Source organism: Crocodylus siamensis, chromosome 4, assembly GCF_052110815.1.
Source record: "Crocodylus siamensis isolate JL-2025a chromosome 4, ASM5211081v1, whole genome shotgun sequence".
NCBI lineage: Eukaryota > Metazoa > Chordata > Crocodylia > Crocodylidae > Crocodylus > Crocodylus siamensis.
The window spans coordinates 196,765,188-196,790,635 of record NC_143398.1 but is presented as its reverse complement, the minus strand read 5'-3'; the positions used below and the strand labels follow the sequence as shown (position 1 = coordinate 196,790,635).

General features: G+C 43.8%; 1 protein-coding gene across 1 annotated transcript in view; it reads right to left on the bottom strand.

The window, feature by feature from the left end:
* NCKAP1 (NCK associated protein 1) overlaps positions 1–25,448 on the bottom strand; it is a 108,318-nt gene that overhangs the window by 40,829 nt on the left and 42,041 nt on the right. Inside the window, exons 3-13 of the mRNA XM_090045287.1 lie at positions 19,758–19,850; positions 19,469–19,525; positions 18,072–18,214; positions 17,898–17,988; positions 14,935–15,072; positions 12,450–12,498; positions 11,842–11,998; positions 10,563–10,619; positions 8,734–8,830; positions 8,459–8,565; positions 1,831–1,963 (exon numbers count right to left, since the gene is read on the bottom strand). Of these exons, the coding sequence (XP_089901413.1) occupies positions 1,831–1,963; positions 8,459–8,565; positions 8,734–8,830; positions 10,563–10,619; positions 11,842–11,998; positions 12,450–12,498; positions 14,935–15,072; positions 17,898–17,988; positions 18,072–18,214; positions 19,469–19,525; positions 19,758–19,850 (1,122 nt within the window). The remainder of the gene's footprint in view (positions 1–1,830; positions 1,964–8,458; positions 8,566–8,733; positions 8,831–10,562; positions 10,620–11,841; positions 11,999–12,449; positions 12,499–14,934; positions 15,073–17,897; positions 17,989–18,071; positions 18,215–19,468; positions 19,526–19,757; positions 19,851–25,448) is intronic.

The following is a 25,448-nucleotide window of genomic DNA, read 5'->3' as shown; positions in this document are numbered from 1 at the left end:
AAGGAAGGGAATAAAAAACTCCCTTGTTATAGACGAACAAGACTCCACTGACACTGCCTGTCTCTATGGAAAGTACTTCCTCTACTAATCTCCTTGGTTATTTAAAAAAACCCACAAAACAAAACCCCAGCTGTTTTGTCATCTGAAGTACTGCAAGGATGACCCTACCTCAAGAGCAGACTAATCACCACAGAGAAGTTGTAGAGTTTGACCATGATCCTCTTTGCTGTCAGAATCTAGAAGGATATTTGTCACACCTCAAAAAACCTTCTAGTAGACACAAGGGCTGCTTGCAGATGTTAAAATCACCTCTCAAAAAACCCTGTGCTTTACCAGAAGCAGCAGTGCGCTACTTTGATCTGTCACTGCAGCATCTATATAGGTTAGTCACTTCAGCAAGGCTTTTTGGCACTTTTATCTAATAGCTGATTCAATCAAAAAAGCCTCACCAGAAAAGCCCCAAAGCCTCACTAAAGCACCTGATCTATACAGATGATGGGTGAGCTGGGTCCAAATAATGCACTGCCTCTTCTGAACACGCACTGGGCTCCGTGGGGAAGCAGAGAGTTTACAGTAAAATCCTCCCCCCCCCAATACTTTTTTTTTTCCCAACATCTGCAGGCAGCCAAGATGTCTTTCCTTGCACTCTAAATAAGAATACTGGCCCAATATACTGTTAATGGGAGTTTTGTCCTAAATTTCAACAGGATCTCAATTTCACTCTGAATTGGAGTCACTTTTAGAAACTGACCATACAAGAGTCTTCTGGAGGACAATTATGTGAAGAGAATTCCTGAAGCAGGCAAGTGACGCAAGTATAGAATCCATCTCAGTTCATGCCTCTGTTAGCTTGAACTGGGCTGCTTCTTCCAGCATAATAAAATTTTCTCAAAAAAACGTACTGATAATCACAGCTGTATCAAATTTCTTTTCACAGAAGTAGAAGCTGGTGACAGAAGTTTCTCCTGAGGAGATGCTCATCTTCCCAGTCAGTTCAATTGTACCTGCCTGTGCATCCCAACCTGTATCATTAACTTGTGTCAATCTCTTGCAGGCAATGGACAAGAACCAAGAGCCCACAATCATTTTGTTAAGCCTGCCAACCATCTGATATTGCTCATGAAATGTTGGGAAAGTTACAATACGCATCAGAAACTGAAGGACTAGTTCTGGAGTGGATCCCATGGATCCCAAGATTAATATTTGATCATAATCAAACAGTACACTTACAAAAGGTGCAACTTTATTCTATTCTGTTTCCTCCATCTATTTAACGTGCTTAAAACATGGTATGGGTGAAGTTTGATCTGTTGTTTGATCATAAAACTTACCTGTTAAGACAGAATGGAAGTTAGTGGTTACAGCATTCTGCTGTCCCAAAATTCTCAAAGATCAGAAGCAATGAAAAACAGTCAATGAAAGTGTTGAGAGCTGCTGAAAATCCTGAAAGCCCATCAGATCCTTTTTCAGACTGACTGAGCCAGGAATTCCCTAATGAGTTGACTCAATAGCTTTACTGCCCTTAAACTAGAGGCGCTCCTGCCTCCCATTTACTAAAAAAAACCCTATAGTGGTTAAAGTAAACTGTAATATGTGCCTTTGAAAACAGATGTTGCCACCTTCACTAAATGCAATATGGATTTTTTTATTTTTATATATATAAAATTAACATTCATATTTTAATCAAGGTTTTATGTTCATAACTTCAACTTAAATGCTCAGCCATAAGACACTGATTTATTTTGTTCTGCAACTTTTGTTATTTAATTGGTACACATACAAAGTGAGAAACTTCAGGGGGGAGTAATCAGACCAAAAAGCATGCCTCACCTGCACAAGTTCATTTAAGACTACGGCATCAAACCCTGAAAGGTACTGCACATAGTATCTCTGCATCACTGGTCCATATTTTCGCACATGTGCCCTTAGTTCTTCCATGTAGAATATCAGTTCAGCTATGTGCCTAAAGGAACAAAAAACCAAAAAAGTTTATGAATGTGAAAGATGTCCTTATCAACAGAAGTCAGAAACTTCACACTACCATGACATTATTCCTAGACAGGATTTTAAGAGAGTTTATTTTGCTTTAACACTTCAAACCTTCTTTTAAAAATGTTACTAAATTTAGGCAAATCTTTCAGTGAGAAGGGATTATATGAAGTTATTAGTTTTACCCTGTAGTCAGAGCCTCTAACAGAACAACAGGTAACAAACAGCTGCACCACGAAATGTTTTTACAAACAAACTCTGCTTCTTAGGGAAGCTCTTTAACAACTGACATTTTTTTAAGCTGCTACTCAATACATAAGAACTTAAGAACAGCCATACTGGGTCAGACTAATGGTCCCACTATCCTTGTATCTTGCCTCTGACAGTGGCAAAAGTGGATGCCAGAGGGAAAGCCCTGAACTTGAAAGATCTAGAGTGATCTATCCCATGTACATCATTCACCCTGGCACCCATCATTATTGTTTTAGAGATGCCAGAGGAAAGATCTCCAACTACTCTGTTCAACAACTATTAATAAATATATCATCCAAGAATTTGTCTAGTTCCTTTTTGAACCTGGCTATACCTTCTTTAATGCTAAAGTACCAGATATAAAATTATTACCTTTGTGACAGTTCCATGTTTGACATTTTGTCCCATGTAAAAATATGGCTTTACAACATAGTATCAAAAATATTTCTTCTACTTCCTTTTTTCTAGTGGAACTTACTTGGACACCTGCCAGGTGCTTGTTCAGCTTTTTAAAACATACAAATACAGTTACAACAGAGGCCTATGTTCATATTTACATGATTTCATAGACATTAGGGCTGGGAGGGACCTCGGGAGATCATCGAGTCCAGCCCCCTGACCAAAGGGCAGGAAGTCAGCTGGGGTCATAGGATCCCAGCAAGATAAGCATCCAATTTACTCTTGAAGGTGTTCAATGTAGGTGTTTGAACCACCTCCGCTGGCAGACTGTTCCAGACCTTGGGGGCTCGGACAGTAAAGAAATTCTTCCTTATGTCCAGCCTGAAACGGTCTTGCAGGAGTGTGTGACCATTCGACCTCGTCATCCCTTGGGCACTCTGGTGAACAAACGTTCCCCCAGATCCTGGTGGTCACCCCTGATAAACGTATAGGTGGCCATCAGATCACCCCTGAGCCTACGCTTTTCCAGGCTAAAGAGTCCCATGGCTCTCAGCCTGTCATCGTAAGATCTGTTTTCCTGACCTCTGATCATGCGCGTGGCTCTCCTCTGGACTCTCTCAAGCTTCTCCACATCCTTTTTTAATTGTGGAGCCCAAAACTGGACGCAGTACTCCAGCTGCGGCCTCACCAAGGCCGAGTACAAGGGGAGAATGACGTCCCGGGATTTGCTCGAGAAGCATCTATGGATGCAAGCCAGCGTTTTGGTCGCTTTACTAGCCGCAGCATCGCATTGCAGGCTCATGCTCATCTTGGGGTCAATGATGACCCCCAAGTCTCTTTCTTCTGTAATGCTATCCAACGTAGCACTGCCAAGCCTATAAGGAAGCTGCAGGTTTTTCCTCCAGCTGGAGAACCTTGCATTTTTCAGTGTTAAACACCATCAGGTTCTCGTCTGCCCATTTGCTGAGCTTGTCCAGGTCAGCCTGGATCACCCGCCTATCTTCTGGCGTGGATGCTTTGCCCCAAAGTTTGGTGTCATCGGCGAACTTGGCCAGTTCACTCCCGACTCCAATATCCACATCATTAATGAAGATGTTGAACAGGATGGGTCCCAGGACAGAGCATTGAGGGACCCCACTGGTCACAGGGAACCATGATGAGTGACTGCCATTGATTACAACCCTCTGGGTCCGACCACGGAGCCAGTTTCCCAGCCAGCGGATCGTGGTGAAGCCAAGGCCACAACTGGCCAGTTTGGCCAAGAGGTGATCGTGGGATACCAGATCAAAGGCTTTTCTGAAATCAAGATATATGACATCAATCTCTTCTCCCTTGTCCAGGTGATAGGTCACCTGGTCATAGAAGGAAATGAGATTGGTCAAACAAGACCTACCCGCAACAAACCCATGCTGGCTATCCCTTAGAATGTTAGCCTGGGCCAGTCCCTCAAGGATGGCCTCCTTAATAAACTTTTCTATGATCTTCCCCAGGATAGAAGTCAGGCTAATAGGCCTGTAGTTAGCCGGATCCACTCTCCTCCCTTTCTTGAAGATCGGCACCACATTGGCCTTCTTCCAGTCTTCGGGCACTACACCAGAGCGCCAGGAGTTTTCAAAGATCCGTGCCAGGGGCTGGGCTATGACGCTCGCCAGCTCCTTGAGTACCCTGGGGTGCAGATTGTCAGGGCCGGCTGACTTGAAGGTATCCAGCTTCTCAAGGTGTTCCTTCACAAGGTCAGCATTTATGGAGGGTAGGGGATCCCCATCACCCGTATCTCCCTGTCCCATAGCAGGCATGGGCATCCCATGGGACTGATGAAAGACTGACGCAAAGTACCTATTTAGTAGGTTGGCTTTTTCCTGGGCATCAGTTGTCAGTTGTCCCATCTGATTCAGCAGGGGTCCAACGTTGCCCTTGCTTTTCTTCCGGCTCCCCACATATCTGAAAAAGGACTTTTTGTTGTCCTTGATGCTTGAAGCTATTTGGAGTTCAGTTGCAGCCTTGGCTTTCCTGGTTTACTCCCTGCAGGACCGGACCAGTGCAGAATAATCCTCCTTGGAGGTGAATCCCATCCTCCATCCTTTGTAGGCTTTCCTTTTTAGCCGCAGGAGGTCTGCTAGGTCCCTAGAGAGCCAGGAGGGCTGCTGTGCCTTCTTGCTGCCTTTCTTCCGTGTTGGAATAGATTTAGCTTGTGCATTGAGGATCACTTCCTTGAGAAGCAACCACTCTTCTTGAACTCCCATCTCTCTGGGGTCACAGTCCCTGAGGGCCTAACCGACAAGCCTCTTGAGCTTGTCAAAGTCGGTTTTTCTGAAGTCAAGGATTTCTGTGTTGCTGACTGACTTGCCAGCTTTACGGCGGATGGTGAAGGTGATCAGCTCGTGGTCGCTGTCACCCAGCTTCCCATCGATCACTAGGTCGCTGATTAGGTCATCCCCCGTAGCCAGTACCAGGTCGAGCAGCGCTTTGCCTCTCATTGGCCCATAGACTTCTTGAGTCAGGAAGAGGTCATCCACGCATGAGAGAAAGCTTTGCGACCGCTGGGATTTTGCTGAGTGATCTTCCCAGGAGATGTCCGGGTAATTGAAGTCACCCATGACAACCAAGGTCCTGGAGTAAGCGGCCTCAGTCAGTTCCCGGGTGAACTCCTGGTCAAGCTCAGGACTTTGAGTGGGAGGTCTGTACTAGACTCCCACCATTGTGTCCCCTGTGCCGTTTTACCCACGAATTTTTACCCAGAGGGTCTCTAGCTGTCCATGCCGGTCGCCAACATCAGCTTGCAGGGACATGTAGCTTTCCTTCACATAGAGAGCTACACCCCTGCCCCTTTTGTCAACACGATCCCTCCTGTACAGGGTATAGCCCTCTATACCCGTGGACCCCTGGAGTCCCACCAGGTCTCCGTTATCCCAATGACGTCATAATTCTTTGCACTGAGCAGGAGGACAAGCTCCTCCTGCTTGTTACCCAGGCTCCTGGCATTAATGTACAGGCAGGCAAGTGTGCCCTTAGGGGCTCTTGCCTTGCCCACAGATTGTGCCAGGGCTGGGGCAGGGGTGGGCTCCCTTAAGTGCCTTGGTCTGCTGGCTTTGCAAGGGTCACTCAGTGGGCCAGCAGTGGCAGTAGTCTCCCCATCCCACAGCGGGCTTAATTTAAAGCCCAGTGGAGCAGGTCAGCAAGCCTGGCTGAGAAGAGCCTCCTCCCCAGGGGAGAGAGGTGGAGGCCATCTCTTCCCAGCAGCTCGCTGCCTCTCTCGCCAAAGAACGGGCTGTGATCATGGAAGCCAAAGCCTTCCCGATGACACCAGCTCCACAGTCTTTGGTTCACTGCGTGGATCCTCCTCTCCCTCCTCAGCCCATAGCCCGAGACTGGGAGGATCAACGAAAACACCACCTGAGTTCCCAGACCCCTAAGCCCCGCTCCCAAATCCCTGTAGCGCCTCAGGAACTGGCTGGGGGTGCTCCGAGCCGTGTCATTGGTGCCCACGTGAATAAGGAGCATTGGGTAGTGGTCTGTGGGCCGGAGGAGCTGCGGGATCCTCTCCGCAATGTCTCGGATACGGGCCCCCGGGAAGCAGCAGACTTCCCGGGCTAAGGGGTCGGGGCGGCAGATTGCCCCCTCGGTCCCCTGCAGGATGGAGTCTCCCACAACAAACACCTTTCGCTTTGACTTGGGGAGAGCGGGGCCAGTAGCTGTGGTTGAGCCTGGGTTGCCTGCGGGAGCTGGCAACTGAGCAGGCTCTGCTGGGGCTGCAAGAGGTGCGAACCTGTTGCTAAGCTCTGGCGGGGCAGGGGCCTTGGTGCGGCGGGCCTTCGGGCCCTTGACCACCTTGGTCCATGCCCCTGACTGGGCAGAGTGGGAGGTCCCAGAGTCCTCCTTAGTCCTGGAGGGAGACGGTGTTCTCCCCTGCGGCTCCTGGGGAAGAAGGGCCTGGCAGTAGGAGTCTATCTCCTGCTCGCAGTCCCTGATGGCACGCAGTCTCTGGACTGCTTGAAGAATGCAAGTATCAGAGGTCTTTGTCTGTATACCAGTTTAAATCTCAGTAGGAGACTGCAACTGCCACCAAAATGTGAATACCTAAACTCCTGTCAGATCACAAACTGCACTCTGGGAGAATGCTACTTGCTGAAGAGACCACAGCAGCCAAAAGAGGGCAAGTGACTCTGCTATCAACACCCTCCCTCCAACACCCTCCCCGCCCCCCAAAAAAAAACAAACAAACCCTAGAGGGTTCTGCCACAAAGGGGCTTTGAGTTGAACAGGCACAAAGTTTTTCAGAACTTGATAGTGCAGATTACACCTCACTTGCAAAAGTCCTAGGTGCTACAAACATTCAATTTTAAGGTCCTGATTAAACCAAGGTTATGGTATATACAAAAAAGATGAAAACAGTAATTTTTAGAATGTTAAGGTAAAGTATTCTTCAACTGGCAAATAAAACTAGGGACCATCTGCACACCACTTCTCATAGCATGGAAAGGTCATACTTCTACCTGACATAATGACCAAAAAATTGCTAGGAAAGCCACATTCATACTTACCCCAAAACCGGTAAACTGATTTGAAAAGAGGGATGAAGTCCATGAAGCAGTATATTTATAATCTTCTCCTAATTATTACCCAGAAAGGCCTTAATAACAGGTTCCCTACTGCTCCCAGAAACTTGGATCATGGAAGGTGAGATACCTAGGAGACAACACCCACTGGATCATCTCCAATGGCTTCTCAAGTTGGGACAAAAAGGCCGATACACTTTTCATACCATCCTAAAAATATCTTAGGTCAGGGGTTGGCAACATCTTCATCAATGATGTGGACATTGGTGTCAAAAAGCGGACTGGCCAAGTTCACCGACAACACCAAACTCTAGGGTAAAGCATCCACACCTGAGGACAGGAGGGTGATCCAGGCAGATCTGGACAGACTCATGAAATGGGTGGACAAGAACCTGATGGTGTTCAACACCAAAAAATGCAGGTTCTTCACCTTGAGAGGAAAAACCTGCACCATACTTATAGGCTCGGTAGTGCTACACTGGTTAGCACTATAGATGAAAGGGACTTGGCGGTTATGGTTGACCACAAGATGAACATAAGCCTGCAGTGTGATGCTGCAGCTAGTAAAGCGAGCAAAACACTGGCTTGCATCCATAGATGCTTCTCAAGCAGATCCCGGGATGTCATTCTTCCGCTATACTCGACCTTCGTGAGGCCGCAGCTGGAGTACTGCGTCCAGTTTTGGGCTCCGCAATTCAAAAGGGATGTGGAGAAGCTTGAGAGGGTGCAGAGGAGAGCCACACGCATGATCAAAGGTCAGGAAAACAGACCTTATGATGAGAGGCTGAGAGCAATGGGGCTATTCAGCCTGGAAAAGCACAGGCTCAGGGGCGATCTGGTGGCCACCTATAAGTTTATCAGGTGTGCTCATCAGGATCTGGGGGAATGTTTGTTCACCAGAGCCTCCCAAGGGATGACGAGATGGAATGGTCACAAACTCCACTGTGACTAATTCAGGCTGGACATAAGAAAGAACTTCTTTACTGTCTGAGCCCCCAAGGTTTGGAACAGACTGTCACCGAAGGCAGTTCAAGCACCCACTTTGAACACCTTCAAGATGCATTTGGATGATTATCTTGCTAGGATCCTCCCTGCTGACTTCCTGAAGGTCATAACTAGAGTGTGCATATGCACATCAGGATAAGGAAACAAACAAACAAAAAGACATATCCAGACTCTTTCAAAGGAAAACTGGGCTTCTGATTTAAAAGAATTTTAATGAAAAACACTTGATTTCTAAGGAAAATTTTAGGTAAACTTACTTGTCTATGAAGTCATCTGCACTCTTCTTAGGCATGTTATCCGCATGACGAAGCAACCAAATAATTTCATCACGAGCAAAGGATAATGCCATAAATACAAAAAGTGCCTGAAAAAGAAAGTCATCTGGTTTGTGTGTACCTGCCACAGCTAATCAATTTATACAAAAAGCAGCAGCAATTCTTTCCACCTAAGATCTTCAAAGTATTAGCATTTATTTAAAGGGGCTGACAGTACACTACAGTACATATGCACCAGAAATGACTGTTACAATTACCTTGGGGCCTAATAAGCCCGGCTGATCAGAGAGAACAGTAGCTAGCTCTTTCAGTGCAGACCGTAAAAATTTGCGTCTTTCTCTATGCATTGAACCACTATGTTGAAAAAAGAAATTGAAATGTCATTAACTATCAACATACATTCAGTGAATCATTACACAAACAGGTTTGCAGAACACCTGATTTTTTGAAAAAACATTTAGAACTAACATTTAACTACACATGCTTTCTGATTCAAAGAGGAGAAAACTACCATCTTCAATATTGACACCTAAAATTAAGAAGAGTGTAAAACACATTTCGTTTTACCACTTGTCCTGTTTTCAATTTGCATTTCACACACTTTGAGCGACAAATATTTCTGGTTAGCTTACAATGAAGTCTCATGAATAGAGCTAATCTGAAGTTTTAAAAGAACTGCTAACAACTTATGTAAATTAGATTCTTTATTAAGGACTTGAAAAAATGAATATTTCTAGTTTAATTACCTATTCCTAAAATTTGGAACTTATTGTTTCAGGCATAGTTTCCTTAGTCTTACATTTATATGTGGTCTTTTAAGTATTATTTTAAAAAAATAATTAAAAGATTGGGATATGAACCTGTAAAAAAACCCCCAGCATTTTCACTTGATTAATTGTTTATGTTACAACACAAGCAAAAAAAAATTTAAAAAAAGTAACTGAATTTTCATAAACACCTTAGGTGCTTCCTACAATATAAACTGTTGTTTACTGTAAATGCTAGCTTGAATTTTACGCTTCACAAAACATGAAGTTTTCAGGTGTTTTCTAACTTAGAATAAAAGATGACATTATTGTTTAAAATAATTCACCTCTTAACACCAAATCTATACTTACTTATTAAAGTAACCAATGTATATTGCTTAAGGATTGCAAAATATCCTCAAACACCTGTTAAAACAGGACATTTTCATGTGATCTCACACTTAACCCACCCCAAAAAACCCAAAACCAAACACAACCCAGAAATTCCTGTTTTCTTTACAACAGCTTTCATTTGGAAGAAACAAGAAAAAAACTTGAATCAAATCCTTATTTTGATGAGATCTGATGATATTCAAAAACTCAATTGCAGTAGATCATTTTGCATTTGGAAAATTTAATGCTAAAATAGATCAATGATAAGATTTTGCTCAAGTATTTTTGAAAGAAAAAGCCTAATCTCAAGAATAAACAGAAATCAAAAGCAATTAAGGTTGTATTGCACCATAAAGTTCCATTTAAATGTGCTCATGGTTTATAACAGCACAATCTAAGTGAGGAATGAGCAATTCCTTTGGCTGGAGGGCCACTTAATGAGATGACACCAAAACCCATGGGCCACATACCTCTCTCTCCTGCTCTCTCTCCCTGATCCCCACCCTGCTCACAGCTGCAGCACACCTTGACTCTACTGGCTGCATCCACAGCTTACACCAGCACCTGCCTAGTGTGCTGCAGGGCTGGTGTCAGCATCAGCCGTGTACTCAGCTGGCAGGTTCCAGGTGGGGATTGGGGCATCCTGAGCCACAGCTGATGCTAATGCATGTGCTGGGTAGAATCAGTCCAGCCTGCCCGCCTGGCACCACACAACAGTGGGAGATGCCAGCCAGGTCCCATGAGTTCATGGCCGCCACCTGTGGGCCAGATGCAATCAGCTGGTGGGTCATATTTTGCTCACCCCTCATCTAAGTTATCACTGCTGGGAGCTTTAAGCTTTCTTTGCTTTTTTTCTTTTTTTAAACACACAAACAAGCACTATTCAAAATCTGAAAGATTACAGTAATCAAGTACTCAACCCTGAGAGTTTTATAAACAATACTTACGCATGTGATACAGCAGCTTCTTTGCACTCTCTTATGTCATTAATACGTTTGTTGTAACTGCAAGTTAAAAAAAAAGAGTTAAATGTCACCAAATACTGACAAATAGCTTCAGCAAGAGCTAGGGCCCTGGATACACTGGAAGCAGTCTTAGGGAAAGGCCTATCTTACCCTAACTAATGAAATGAGAGCTCTCATACAATGACACTAACAATAGGAAATACCCATAGCAGAAATGCTGCGGATGATCTTTGATTATCTCAATTTCCTGTTTTTAGTTTAAATTACAAATCTTGTTGTAGATGACGGTAGCTTTTAATATCTCATATCCACATCTCCTATTCAGCAGGGACTTCTTCATTCAGCACTGTAAGAAGGGCAGGGCAATTACGAGTTACAGGGCCTCTCTAGCTGTTCAGGTAAAGGTGCGATAGGATCTGAAGCACAATCCACACAATTACACCTCCTGCCAAGCCACATGTGCATGGCAGAAAGCATAACTGTGGAATCCAACATCAGATCCTATCATGCCTTATTACTGGAACATAGGGAGCCCAGGATCGTGATGCCAGACATCCCTTGCACCAGCAAGTAGAAAGTTCCTGCAACTGCAAGTCCCACAGGCAACAGGACTTGCAGCTGTGGTAGTGGACCAAGGCTGCAGGGACAGAACCCCACAGTTGCAGGGAGCTGCCAGGAGGGAAGAGTCCTATCAGCAGCAGGACTCTGTCCTGGCAGCCACAGGCACTGCTGTGGCTGAGAGTCCCTGCAGCCCCAGATGTGCATCGTGCCCTGCTGTGGATAGGAGCCCCATCAGCTGACGCAGCTCCCAGCTGCAGGGGGAAACCTTGCTACATGTGAAAGTTAAACCTGGATAGAAACCAGCTATAAAGTTATTGCACATTTTCCAGCTCTAGTTTAATAGCTGGTTGGACCTTTTAATGGTGTGATAGTTATTAGCACGTACATGCAGTCTAAACCAGTAACTGTGTGATACGTGTAATGTATAGAGGAGGCCACAATTTGTGACACTTGCAAGTTCAGAATCCTGCACATAACACTTAGAAAGAAGTTTGAGAGCCTGGATGCCAAATTATTTCAGAATGAGGCAGGGTAAACAGAATTACCAAAATCCTTTAATTGGTACATGAAGACGAACTGTGATATTTTTAAGCTAAGATACTTTCATATTCTGACCTCTATGAAAAGCCAGATGAATCATTTCCTAACTAATTCTTCAGCCACTGGTAAAGTTAAACAAAACCTCTGAAACACAACTTACCCCCTTATGTTTACAAATAAATCTTCTGCAGCTTTGTGAATATGGAAAACTTCATCTCGAAAGAGAGCCAGACAAGAACTGCTTTGAAGAGCAAGTTTCCAAAGGTTCAAAGCTGTAGCATCACTATTCAGGATTCCATGGCACAAAATAAACCCAACTTCAAAAGATAATTCAACATTAAGTGAAATGTCACGAAGCAGAAATATAAAGACAAGAGATAATTAAAACTACTATTTTTCCGCCAAAAGGACTATTGTGTCCAAATGCTAAACCTAATAATTGAGGGGTTTTTAAAAAATTCACTTCCCTTATTGTTATTATAGGAATGAATTACTTGAACTATTTGGAGCGCTTAAATGATCACTTTAATGAGTATGGCAAAAAGTTTCAGGTCAAATATATTCTGAAACCCTTCAAAACAAATTCAAGTCCTACATATACTGCAAGCTTATTCCAAAACATATAAAAGAATGATCTAGAATTAGAAACAAAGGAATTTACAACTGAGGACAAATGCTTCAACTGAGAACCCTGAAAAGCAAGAAGGCATGATAAAAGTAAAACAAAAACCAAAATAAAGTAAACTTCTTGCAGAAAGTTTTACTTACAAATAATCCATTTTTCCATTGCATCCAGAGAGAGGTATTCACATGGCATCTGTTAAAAACCATAATTTATAGTAATTATTGATTATATGCAGTATTAAGAGTAGAATTTATAGGAAAGCATTTTTTCTAAGAATTCAATACACACTTTCTCTTAAAAGACTGACAAAAAGATATTAAACTAGCACGAAAGCTAGACAAGATCACATACATTATGATAAGCAAATTCCTTTCAACTTAATGGATGCATAATACAAACTATAGGTAAAATATAGGTAAAAATATAACTATAGGTAAAATATATATATTAAGATAAAATGAGTTTCCAATTAACTGGTATTTTTTCTTAAGGAACTGGAGGCAGTTTATCAACAAATGTTTATATTTTTGAACTAAAGTGTTACAATTTAGATCCTAGTAAAGGAAAACAGAGAGTAAACGAAGAAATACAGCCAATACCCATCTATCTGATTTCTGATACACAACCTGAGAGTTTGAAGAGTAGTGTCCGGCTGGTAAGCCTATTGTGGTGGAAGGGGAAGGGGCAGGGAGGGAGGCAGATCAAGGGAGGTGCTGCCCAGCTGGGGTGGGGCCCAAGACCGAGCTGTAGCTGGTCAAGGGGGCACAGGGTGGGGGCATCACCCACTGCTGTGTGCACCCTGGGAGGGCACAGAGTAGGGCGGGCTGCTACTGCAGGCTGGGGGCAACACCGGGTTCTTGGTGGTAGGGGTTGGGCTGTGCTCGGGGTGGGTGGCAGCAGTGCTGGGAGGGGACTACAGTGGGGCTGCAGCTACCCAAAAATTTGCCATAGACCCCCCACCGATCTGGGAGCACACATCCTCTGTACCCTCCTGGGGTGTGCACCGTGGCCGGAGCTGCTCCCCTCCTCCCCCTGGATGAGCCATATAACAGAACTGTGGGCAGTGGAATCCCACACAGCTTGGTTCTGGGGCCTGTACTGCTCAACATCTTTATCAGCGATCTGGATGAGGGTGTGGAATGCACGCTGCTTAAATTAACTGATGACACCAAGTTGTGGGGTGAGGCGGGCACACTGGAGGGGAGGGACAGAATCCAGCTAGATCTAGACAGGTTACAGAGGTGGGTGGATGAGAATAGGATGGAATTCAATGCAGACAAGTGCAAGGTGCTGCATCTAGGGAGAAGGAACCAGCAACACACCTACAGGCTGGGGAACACCCTTCTTGTCAACACAGTAGCAGAAAGGGATCTTGGAGTCATTGCTGACTTCAGGATGAACACAAGCTGCCAACGCGAGGAAGTGTTCAGTAAGGTTAACCGTACCTTGTCATGCATCTACAGATGCATCACAAGCAGATCCAGGGTGGTGATCCTTCCCCTCTATGTGGCATTGGTCAGGCCACAGTTGGGAGTACTGCGTCCAGTTCTGGGCTCCACACTTCGAGAGGGATGTGGCTAGCATTGAGAGGGTCCAGAGGAGGGCCACTCGCATGGTCGGGGGCAGCGGGACAGGCACCACGAGGAGATGCTAGAGGGCCAGAACTTATTCAGCCTCCACAAAAGAAGGCTGAGAGGGAATCTGGTGGCTGTTTACCAGCTCACCAGGAGGGACCAGCTGGAATTGGGGGAGGCTCTGTTCCCCCGGGCACCACCCAGGGTTACTAGGAATAACGGCCACAAATTGTTAAGAGAGAAGGTCCAGGCTGGACATCAGGAGACATTACTTTACAGTTAAAGCTGTCAAGCTCTGGAATGGACTCCCAAGTGAGGTGATGCTCTCTCCTAACTTGGGGATCTTTAAGGACAGGCTGGACAGATATTTGGCTGGGGTGATATGATCCCAGCACCCGTTTCTACCAGGGGCAGGGGGTCAGATCTGATGATCTGTTTAGGTCCGTTCCAACCGTAAGTACCCCCAAGTACTATGACACTATAAAGGACTTGCCCTGAATAAATCTATATTCTCTCTCTTTAGAAGATGATTACAAAGTACTGAAGATGGAGGCATATATTTAGAAGCTCAATGTTAGAAATTAATTCCATTCCACATTGGAATTTCACACTGTTTTTCACATGTGACAAAAGGTGGCTCCCTCTGCAAAAAAACCCCCAAACAAACTATGGTATGGACAAACGTATATTTTAGTCACTTTAAAAGAGGACAGGAAACTGCTGCTGCTTGAGAGAATGCATCAGCTGTTTTGGTCTAACCATTAGATAATCCTGTAGCAATACAAATCAATTAAAGGAACTTAAAACTTTAGATTTGCAAGAAGTAGCGTTAAGTTCAAGTTGCTTTGCTATAACTGTACCACCAGAAGATCATGGAAACATAAACAGTTGCACGGTAACAACGTTATTAGTCTCTTTTGATAATGAAACAATTGGACATCTCACTATATATTAATTCTCCAGTGAGAAACAACGTGGTCCAATAAGCCAGTGTAAAACTTTTCACTTTATAGTAAAAGTCATTTTCAAAAGTACTTAAGATAAAGTAACATACTGTGTCTGACTGTGCAGGATTGAGCATTGTACTAGGGGCGCTGATGAGACTCAGAAGTTGTGCATTTCTCCATTGATCAGCTGAGAGATTTCTTCGAGGATAGACCATTTGGAGTGAAATTAGAGCATCTGAAAGGGACTAGGAAAAAAGAACAAGTTTAATTAGAACAAGTGGTGAAGAGAAACATATCATGAACAAGCCAATAAAAATTTTGTTCAGAGTTTTGCAAACATCCAAAACAAACACTTAATTGAATGCCTTCTGTATTTATTGAACAACCGTCACTATATCTAGCCACTGCTGCTAAGAGTCTGTCTAGACAGGTGCTACTTTCTTGAACAGCTAACACTTACGTTCAAGGTTTGCTGTCATCTTGTGCACAACTGCCTGAATACTAACTATTTAGTACTTTATATCCATATTTGCAATATCCAGCCCATGTACTAAAGTAATTATAAAACTAAACACTACATTAGGAACATATAATCTTGTTGCTTTCCCTTTATCTGGAAGAGGCAAAGTATTGAGGGTTTGTATATATATAAAACAAACAGGATAAAAGATGATAGAATAAAAATCAAATTAAGAATGAATAAAAAGTGCCACATATATTGTATATGAATGAAGAAAAGAGCTAAATTTGCCAAATTTTAATGTTTTTTAACCTAGGCAACCAGTTATTCTTTTACTGCTCTCTTTTTTCCCCTGTTAAATTTAAGCCCATTTTCTCCCCTCTCCCCCTACCTTGTGCACAAATTTTAGTTTTCTGGGGAAAGAATAAATATATTTCTACAGAAAACTATGGAAAGAGGTGCTGATTCCAGCTGAGGCCTGTAGGCACTATGTAACACAAACAGTACAATGGCAACTATCTCAATGCAAGTCAAAGGCTGAAAGCACAGTAAAAAGACCAACAGGAGCACTTCAATAACCTGAAAAATCAAAAAGGAACTGTAGAAGAAATGAAAACAAAGGTATATAATTAAGTAAAAAGGAACTGCATAAGCATACAGAATTAAAAATTAGAAAGGCTAAAGTGAAAAATAAGTTTCAAACAGTAAGACATAAAAGGCTCTATGATTACATTAGAAGCAAATAATGGACCTATATTTCTATAAATATAGAATATATATTATAGGAATATATTTCTATAACTATAGTTATTTCTGGACAGCAAACAACTGTTGATTCAGAGAAAGCTGAAGTATTCAAGGCTCTTTGCTTCAAGCTCACCAGAAAGATTACTGTGACCAGATGGTTAAAATAAATTTTATGTACAAGGGAGGGAGGCAGGCCAGCCTGCAGAAAACAGGTGAAAGAATATTTAAATAAGACATAGGTGTTCCAAATCAGCAGGGCCTGATTATATTCACCACTGAGTGCTTAAGGAACTAGCCAAAGTGATCTCTGAATCACTGGTGATTGTTTTCAAGAATTCCTGGAAGTCAGAGGGGATTCCAGAGGCCTGGAGATGGACAACATACAAAGAATAATATAGATCAATCATCAACCTAACTTTCAACCCTGGAGAGATTCTGGGACAAATTACGAAACCATCAATTTAAAACCTCAACAGATAAAGTAACTAAAAAGTAATCAAAATGGCTCTGTCAAGAAGAGATCATGATAAACCTGTACAATCCATTTCTCTGAAAGAGTAGCTGACTTAGTGGATAAAAAGAAAGCTGTAAATCTGAAATTTATTAAATTTAGTAATAAGGGTTTTGACACTGTCCCCATGACATTCTCATAAGCAAGCTAAAGAATATATTTTAGCTATAACTGGCAGAGTACAAGAGTACAACTGGTTGAAACCCCCCCCCTCTAAAATTATCAAAGCTTCACAGTTAAACTAAGGGAGCATTTCAAATGGGGTGTCCACAGAAGCATATTCTGGGCCCAGTTTTATTCAATACGTCTGTTCATAAACTTGCTGATGGAACAAAGGAAATTTATAAGAACCGTGGATAATACCAAGTTGGATGACAAGACCAGAATTCAAAACAAATCTCAAAAGATTGTAGAGATGATCTGAAACCAAAAATACCAAATTCAATAAAGATAAGTGTAAAGTGCTACAGCTAGGAAGAGGAAATGAAATACATAATGCACAGTACAGAGAATAATTGATTAGGCTTTCTGCTTAAACTGCTGCCATCTGGAGGTTGCACTGGATTTTAAAGCTAAATGCAAGTCAACACTGATGGAGTTTCAAAAAAGAATTCTAGAAGGTATTAACTGTAGCATCTTATGTAAGGCATGGGAGGTAACTCATCTGCTGTACCCTGCTCTGTGATCAGTGTTTGGCTCTGTACGTTAAGAAATGATGGGTTAAAAAACCCCCAATAAAACCAATAACAAACCCTTGAGGATACGCCAAAGGAAGATGCTTAAGATGGTGGGACGTAAAAGTCTTCCAATGCCTAAAATGTCATTGTGAAAGGAGATGCCAATCAGTCGTTCTCCCAGTCCCTGGTGAAAGGCCACGTACTAACAGGCTTAATTCAAAGCCCACTAACTGAAGAAAAGATGATTAAATGTGGGATATTTGGGGCGGGGGCGGGGAACGACACCTAACTTTATAGGAAGCAAAACACTAAAACAGGCTTATCGAGGCATGTGGGGGAAAAAAAGGATGCAATCTCTTTCACTGGGACACGCAAGAACAAGCTGGATAAACGTCTACCAAAGATGATATATCTATAGTTGATCTGGTCTTAGGGAAGAGGTGCTAGATAATATTGAGATCCCTTAAAAGCCTACTTTTCTCTAAGTTGTACATCTTGGAAAGCTTACAATATGTCTCTCCTGGTTACATATTTGTTCTACATGAATAATTCTCAAGAAAAGAAGTTTGTGTGTTTTTTTAATATTAGTCTTAAAGCCTTTAGAGTTTTTTTTGGGCATAAGTGATTCTTTCAACAAAAGATTACCATGAACCTGTGAAAAGTAGTCACACATACTTTACTGTGAGGTACAAATTCCTCCATCATCTTCTTTAAAGGATTTTCATAATCCACAATCATCTGTCCAAGACGTGGATATTCTCTATCACTAAAAAGTACAACAAGTATAATTTACCAAATGTAGCTACTCATTTAAGAAAATACTGATAAAAAAAATACAATAGGTTTTACCTTGCTCCATGGGTCATTTCATGAGCATAATTGTACAATCCGATGATTGCTTTCCTTTCTTCAATTCGAGACAGCAATATCATTAGAGTTGTGTAGGTTATGATCAAATCTAGGTAGTTCTTTGTTAAATCAAAGTTTACAGTCTAGAGATAAAATATAGACACTTGTTTTATTCTGAAAACCTTCAGAAGCCCAGTTATATATTGATTAATGGGAAAAAACCCCAAATTATGTTAAAGCACTTTTGGCATTTTTAATTCTACTGGATTTTCAATCAAAATGTTTCGGTCCTGATCTTGCACACTAATATACAGACTAAAATTAAACAATGAAGTCATTGGGACCCACATGACACGAGCCAAGAATGCACACAAAGCTATGCTGGATCAGGGCACTACTGGTTATCTGTCAGATGCCACTTTAAAAACAAAAAAAAAGCCCTGGAAAGCACGTCTGCTCTGATACTGCAAAGCATCCAACCAAAAGGTGTATGTTTTGATCGTGATCTATATTTTTATAATCTCTACTGTATTTTAATAGAACCTGCAAAAGAAAAAAACTGGATTTGTGCCACTAGTTTTCTTCTTGATAATATATTAAAAGCTCAGTTTATAATCATTAAAAAAAGACCAACAAACTAATGAAACAACTTAAGTGTTAAAGCTAAAACAGAAATTATTTTATTTGCTTTTTCTACACTGGAATGTTGGGTAATAGTGCAGCTGCACCGGCATATAGATCTGGAAACAAAAAGACAGTCTATCAAAGCATTTCACTTCTAAACATTAGCAGCACTTATATTTTCCGAAAATCAAGTAGCGCCAAGCTTTTATTTAGCTAACAATAGCTGACCAAGTATCTGCAGCAGAGTCAATGGGATAAAGAAGTATGCATCACTGGCGACTGACAATGCCACAGCCACTGTTTAGAAACTAGCTGTTTAAGTCAGATAGTCTCTAATATGTTGGTAGTTAAGTTACAAGGCTAAAGAGCCAAAAATTAAAATAAATCTACTTTGACTAGCTCATGCACAAGCCTAAAGTTGATAAAAATTTTACTATAAACATCTACCATGTTTATTAGTAATGTATTTTCACTTTCTGGCTCTACAGTTACTCTAAAAATGAACTCAAATTCTAACAAGTAATAAGAACATTGGTAAATATATAAAAATATTAAGAATGCTGTGATAGCTGACTGAACACGAAAATGTCCTTCCATTTTTCTACACGCAGTTAGCATTTTTAGTTTACACTCTAATGACATTTTGAAACCTTAAGATATATTTTAATACTTGAAAGCTTGCCTAGCTTTACTCCAACCATGTAGTTGGTCCAATAAAAGATATCACTCCAAAACAATCCTTGCCCCCCTCTCAAAAAAATTAGAAAACTTACAATATCAAAGAAGACTTGGCAGACATCAATAGTGTTCAGCAGCTCACAAACATGGTCCTTAAAAAAAAGGAAGACATCCTTCATCATACTTTGAAAAGAACCTAAACAATGATGTTATTACACACGGCCTGGAGATGCACAGTCTGTTTTGATTCCTTTGTTAAAAAAAGAAAACTACAAAAGCAGCTATTTCATTATAAACAAGACTAAAAGTACACTTGATAAGAACCTGATCTGGTAACATTTGTATACAATTCAAATTAATTTGAATGCATTTGCTCTTGCTTACCTTAAATTCCATAACATCAACAAAAGTGAAGTAATATAAAGCCAAATTCTTCAGAATCTCAGATTTTTCTTTCTGCAACTGAGCAAGCTGTTGCTGTTGAAGAAACACATGCATGTATATTGTTGTTACAAGCAAGTCTATCATTTAAAAATTAGCTGAAAAAAACCACATCAGCAATAAAATACCTGTGAGGCGCAGATGAACCATCAAGCTTGCTATGCAAGGAAGCCTTACTATGGTTTTCTAAGACTGAAGTTTTCTGTGTGCACTTTTAAACATACAGAATTTTCAAAACTGATCACTTCAGTAGGCACAGGCTAACATTAGTTTGAAGATTAACGCTAAATTAGTACGTATTTAGTCACTAAAAGTCGTATTGTTTAGCTCAGCTAGAGACACAAATGGAAAGTATTAGGAAAGACGAGTTATGTGTAATTAACAAAGCAGAACAGTACATGAGCACAAATTAGTATGAAAAAAAATAATGACAGATTATTTGAGGTGGTAGAAATGGTGGCGGCAGAGTTTACAAGTTTCACTACAGAAAAACAATATGCTTTCAAATTCTGAACTTACCAAAAAGAATATCCAGGCAAAGCCACGTTAAGCATGCAAAATAAAATGTAGATACAAACATAAAATACAGTAACGGTTCTTTGACCAGTTCCATATAAACACAATAGTACATTAAAACGAAAGCAACGAAAACAAAGAAATGAAAAAAAAAGCAAAAACACTAGCGTTAGACACTGGTGGCAAAATGGACGAGGCAAATGCGAATACAACAGCATAGAATTAGCACAGAATTAGCCCTAACTGCTTTTTAGAAAAAATAAGAAGAATGAAAACTTGATAAACTTTTACAGAATATCTGAGTGATCAAGCTAGTCTAAATGAACAGTAGTAATGACCATAAGATTTAAATAAATGCAACTATAAAGTAAAACAAAATGGGAGAATAGCTTAACAGTCAGTTCACTCATTCTGGTCCCTCAGAGCACCACAGGATCCAAATAATTTACGATGCCAGAATTCCAGTTACCTACTACCTGAATTTGAGTTGCACTAGAGCGGTACTTTCTAAAAAAAAAAAAAAATCAATATAAAAGTTACCTCTAAGACTAGGTACAAACATTCAAAAAGCCTGAGGTGGATTACACGGCTTGCTCTAAGTGGACTACATTAGCTCAGAAGTGAAGAGAAGGCAAGTTCACCCTTTGGTCAGGGGGGTATACAGGTTGCCTGCACTGGCTCAAGCCAGCAGGTTGGGAGTGCTCCTGCACGCCTCCTAGCGGGCTGCTGGAGAATGCCAAGTGCAGCTAGCAGTCGGCCATCCCTAACTGGCTAGCATGGGCCCTTACCTCAGCCCCGCCCCCTGCCAAGGGCCAGTTGTCATCCGAGGCGGGAAGGCAGCAGGGAAGGAGGGAGAAAAGGAGCTGCTCTCAGCTGTCCTGGCTTGGGCTGCACCAGCTGTCAGCAGCAGCCACTATAGGAGGGGCAGGGGGAAACAAGGCCAGCGCCAGCCCTGGTCCAAATCCCCCTAGACGTATCTGCCAGCATTCCCCCCTGGCTGCAAGAAGCAGTCCCACCTCCCTTTACTGCCCTGTTGTGCAGGGATACAGATGCGAGGACAGAGACATCAGGATTTCCCCCCTCCCCACTGTTGACAGTTAGCCGAAGGCAGGAGGAAGAGTTGGGGCAGAGCAGGCCGAATTCCAGCATGCCACCCTGCGACAGCAGGGGGGAGGAAGTTAGCTTTGGAGGAGATACACTCACAGATCTGGGGGCCCATGCCCTCCAGGAGGGCTGCGGGGCTTTACCGGACTCTTCCCAGGGGGCGCGGGGGCCCTGGATCTGTGTGTGGGATGACAGCATGCTGCCACTGCTAGCTATGGCCAGCACCAGCACCTGTGTTTGCCTGACCCAGCCCACGCCAAGTGCCAGGAAGAACAAAAGTGCTGGTGCTGGTCGCAGCTGGCAGCAGCAGCCTGCTGCCATCCCACATGCAGATCTGGGGGCCCACACCCCCTGGGAGGGGTGTGGGGCTGTTCCAGACTCCTTCCGGCGGGGTGGGGGGATGCGCAGGCCAATGGATTGAGTGAAGTATGACAGCAGGCTGCAGCTGCCAGCTGGGACTGGTGCTGGCCACAGCCTGTGCAAAGCGCCGGCCGGGAAGCCTGTGGTGGCACTGGCCCTAGCCAGCAGTGGTAGCATACTGTCATCCCACGTGTAGATCTGGGGGCTTGCACCTCCCGGGAGAGTTGTAGGGCTGTGCCAGACTCCTCCCGGGGCGTGCGGACTAGATCAGTCTTCCTGACACTTGGCACGGGCTGCACCTAGCACCAATCCCAGCCAGCAGCGGCAGCCTGCTGTCATCCCATATCATCTGGGGACCCACACGCACGCACCCCGCCACACCGCCGAGAAGAGCTGGGGGAAGCTATCAGAAACCTGGAGGAAAGATCGGGGAGCTGGTGAATCTAACTGGGAATTGGGGGAATGTTCAGGGACAAGATCATTCCCCCAGCTCCCGGTTCGATTCTCCCACTATCTGATCACTTCCCCAGGCTCTCTGATCATTTCCCCAGCTCTTCCTGCTGAAACCCCACATGCAAAGTGGGGGTCCGTGCCCCCCAGGAAGAGCTGGGGAATTGAACAGGGAGCTAGATGTCAATATCAGACAGCAGTCCTTCCCCCGTTCCTCCTCCCTCTCCTTAGTTTCTATTTAGCTGCAGCAAGCCCAGCTTTGAAACTCAAAACGTTTCAAAACTTTCAAAATGTTCTGAGTGCTGTCATTTTGTTTCAAAGCTGTTTTGAAGCCTTTTGTTTCATTTCAATTTTGCCGTTTTGAGCTTTAACCATGTCAAAACAACTTTGTAACAAAACAGCCAGCGAAATTTCGCACAGCCCCAGTGTAAGCACATTCTCTGCCTCTGGGCTATCTATAGCTTAAGCACTGTCCCAAGACTCATTCGGGATCACAAGATAAAATTAAGCAGGAGATAGGTGCCCAATTCCTCACACAAAGGTGATTCTGGTCACATTTAGAAGTCTAAGTTTCAGTACCCAGGAAACTCTACAGGGCAAAACATAGTGCTGAATTCATTCGGTGCCTAGAGATTTCTATGGTCACTGCAGCAGACTGGTTCTGAAATACTCCATGATACTTTTGTGGAATTCACGTGCTAAATCCTATTTAGACACCAGGTTTACCAATCCAGACCTGGCCTGAAATGTTTAGAAGATAAATGGATGACCAGAATCACCATGCATGAAAACTCAGAAACACATGTGGGTCCTCTCATCTTTCCATTAAAATAAGAATTTATTAGTTTAGCTCAGGCACCTTCCCCAAAGAAGCATCTCCTTCATATTTTCAGTTGTGCTTCCTTAAGAAAGAACTATGCTGTAATTCAGTACTTTCATTAGTTTTATTCTTCATGCCCATGTGACTTTTTAAAAAATGAATATTTAACTTGATTAAGATTTTAAAAATACAAAAATTAATGAATCTCAAATGGTGCGTTAAGGTAATCTGTATTCATATGGAGCTATAACAGAAAGTATATTTGAGTGGGTGCACTTGAGCAGTCTTAAAATTTAAGTGGCAGCAAGCTACAGAAATCTGATATGGAAAAACCACATTTAGAAATAAGTTACTGCACACTACACTGCACCAACAATTATAGACACTTTCTTTCTCGGGGAGTTAAATAAATTCATACAGATTAGAAAACAGACCTAAACAAAGATCATCTAACTCGGGGTGGGCAAAATACGGCCCACAAGGCCGTTCTATCCAGTCTGAGGGGCCCCCAAATTTTTTTTCTAAATTAAAATTTGTGTCCTGGGTTCCTGTCAAAAATGACAGGAACCAGGGGCAGTAGGACCCAGGGGAGGCCCGGTGGGCTTCTGCAACAGCAGGGCCTGCCTGGCCCAACCCCCCAACCAGAAGCGCCAGCAGGCCTGGGACCATGTGGCTGCACCGTACTGGAACCACAGGTAAGAGGGGCCAGAGGGGAGGGCAGGGCAGGGAAGGAGCTGGTGTGGAGCGTGGGGAAACGCAGCCCCTTGCCTGCCCCATAGCCAGCGCTCCCTGCTGCAGCTGCTCGCAGCCCGCATGGGGCTGTCCTGAGCAGGCACAGCCATTCCCACACGGGCTGTGAGCAGCTGCAGCACGGGGCACCGGGCGTGGGGTGGGCGAGGGGCCACTTCCCCCCCCGCAACGCTCAGCACCAGCTTATCACTCGGCCCTGCGCTGGTTCCAGACTTGCCCACTGGGGCTGCATCGCAGTGGTAGCCACTGTGGCCCCCCCTGCTTGCTGATGCCTGCCTGGTGATTGTGCTGCAGTAGGCCGTGGTGAGGCTGCCACTACTGCCTCTATGCTGCCCAGCGCACGAGCTCCGGGTGGGCAGCAGTAGCAAACACTGCCCAGTGCAAGTGGGGAGGCCGCAGCTGCTCCTGCCGCAGCAGAGCCCCAACAGGCAAGCCCGGAGCTGGTGCAAGGCCCAGGCTGGCAGTGGGTTACAAGCTGGTGCTGAGCATTGGGGGGGAAAGTGGCCCCTCCCCCACCCCGTGGCCAGCGCCTCACAGTCCATGTGGGGCTGCCTGTGCCTGCTCAGGGCAGCCCCACGTGGGCTGCAAGCGGCTACACCAGGGAGCGCTGGCCATGGGGTGGGGGAAGGGCCGCTCAGCGCCAGGTCGTTCCCTGCCACGCAGCAGGGGGTTGGGGCTGTGTTCTGCCCCCACCTGTACCGCGGGGTTGGGGGGGACACTGGGAGTAAGTGGGCGTGGGAACACAGGGCCCACACTGGTGTCCCAGGCCCAGTGCCAGCAGGGCCCGGAGCAGGGTGGCAGGTATACAGAGTCCCGGCTGGCAGGGGCTCTGTGGAGCAAAGCCAGTTCCCCCTCTCCCTGCTGGTGCAGCCCAGCCTGGCTACACAGACCCCTGCCAGCCTGCACCCTGCTCTGGGCCCCACTGGTGCTGGCCCTGGGACACTGGTCTCAAGATGGTGACCAGGAGGCGGGGCAGCACCTGTCAAGGGGTCGGGCAACCCATGCAGCCCTCGACAGCTTACCAAAACTGGATAAACAGCCCTCCACCCGAAATAATTACGCACCCCTGATCCAACTGATGCTCAAACTGATAAAACTAAAAATTGCAAGGATTAAAGAGAGTTCTTCATTTATTTATGAAGTTATTTTACTACATGATCATCACCCATTAAAGAAAATTACATAAAACAAATAATATCATATCTGGATTTAAATCTGATCAAAAAGATTCATTCTAGATCTGAAAGAAGGATTGTAATAACCCTGTCAATACCAAACAATGGAACACATTATTAAACTGAGTAGAAACAAAATTCCAAATATAAATCACTGTTGGACAGCTTTAGGCACATCCAGACTTGACACCTTCTCTACTGTAATATTTGATCTAGGGTTAAGCAGGGCTCTACCAGTCCAAGGCTAAGGTAGGAGACTATCAACTCATAGGCAGGTGCAACACTAAGTGAAGTAAGTGATTTACCAGGTGTTATTTTCCCTCCAGCTGTTCTGAAATAATACCCCAACTGTGGAAATTAAATGAAGGAGAATGATGAGACCAGCTGGAGGTGCTGCTGGAACAAGGTGTAAAACAATAAGCCTGAAAATGTTCCCAGTCATTTAATCTCATCAAGCTT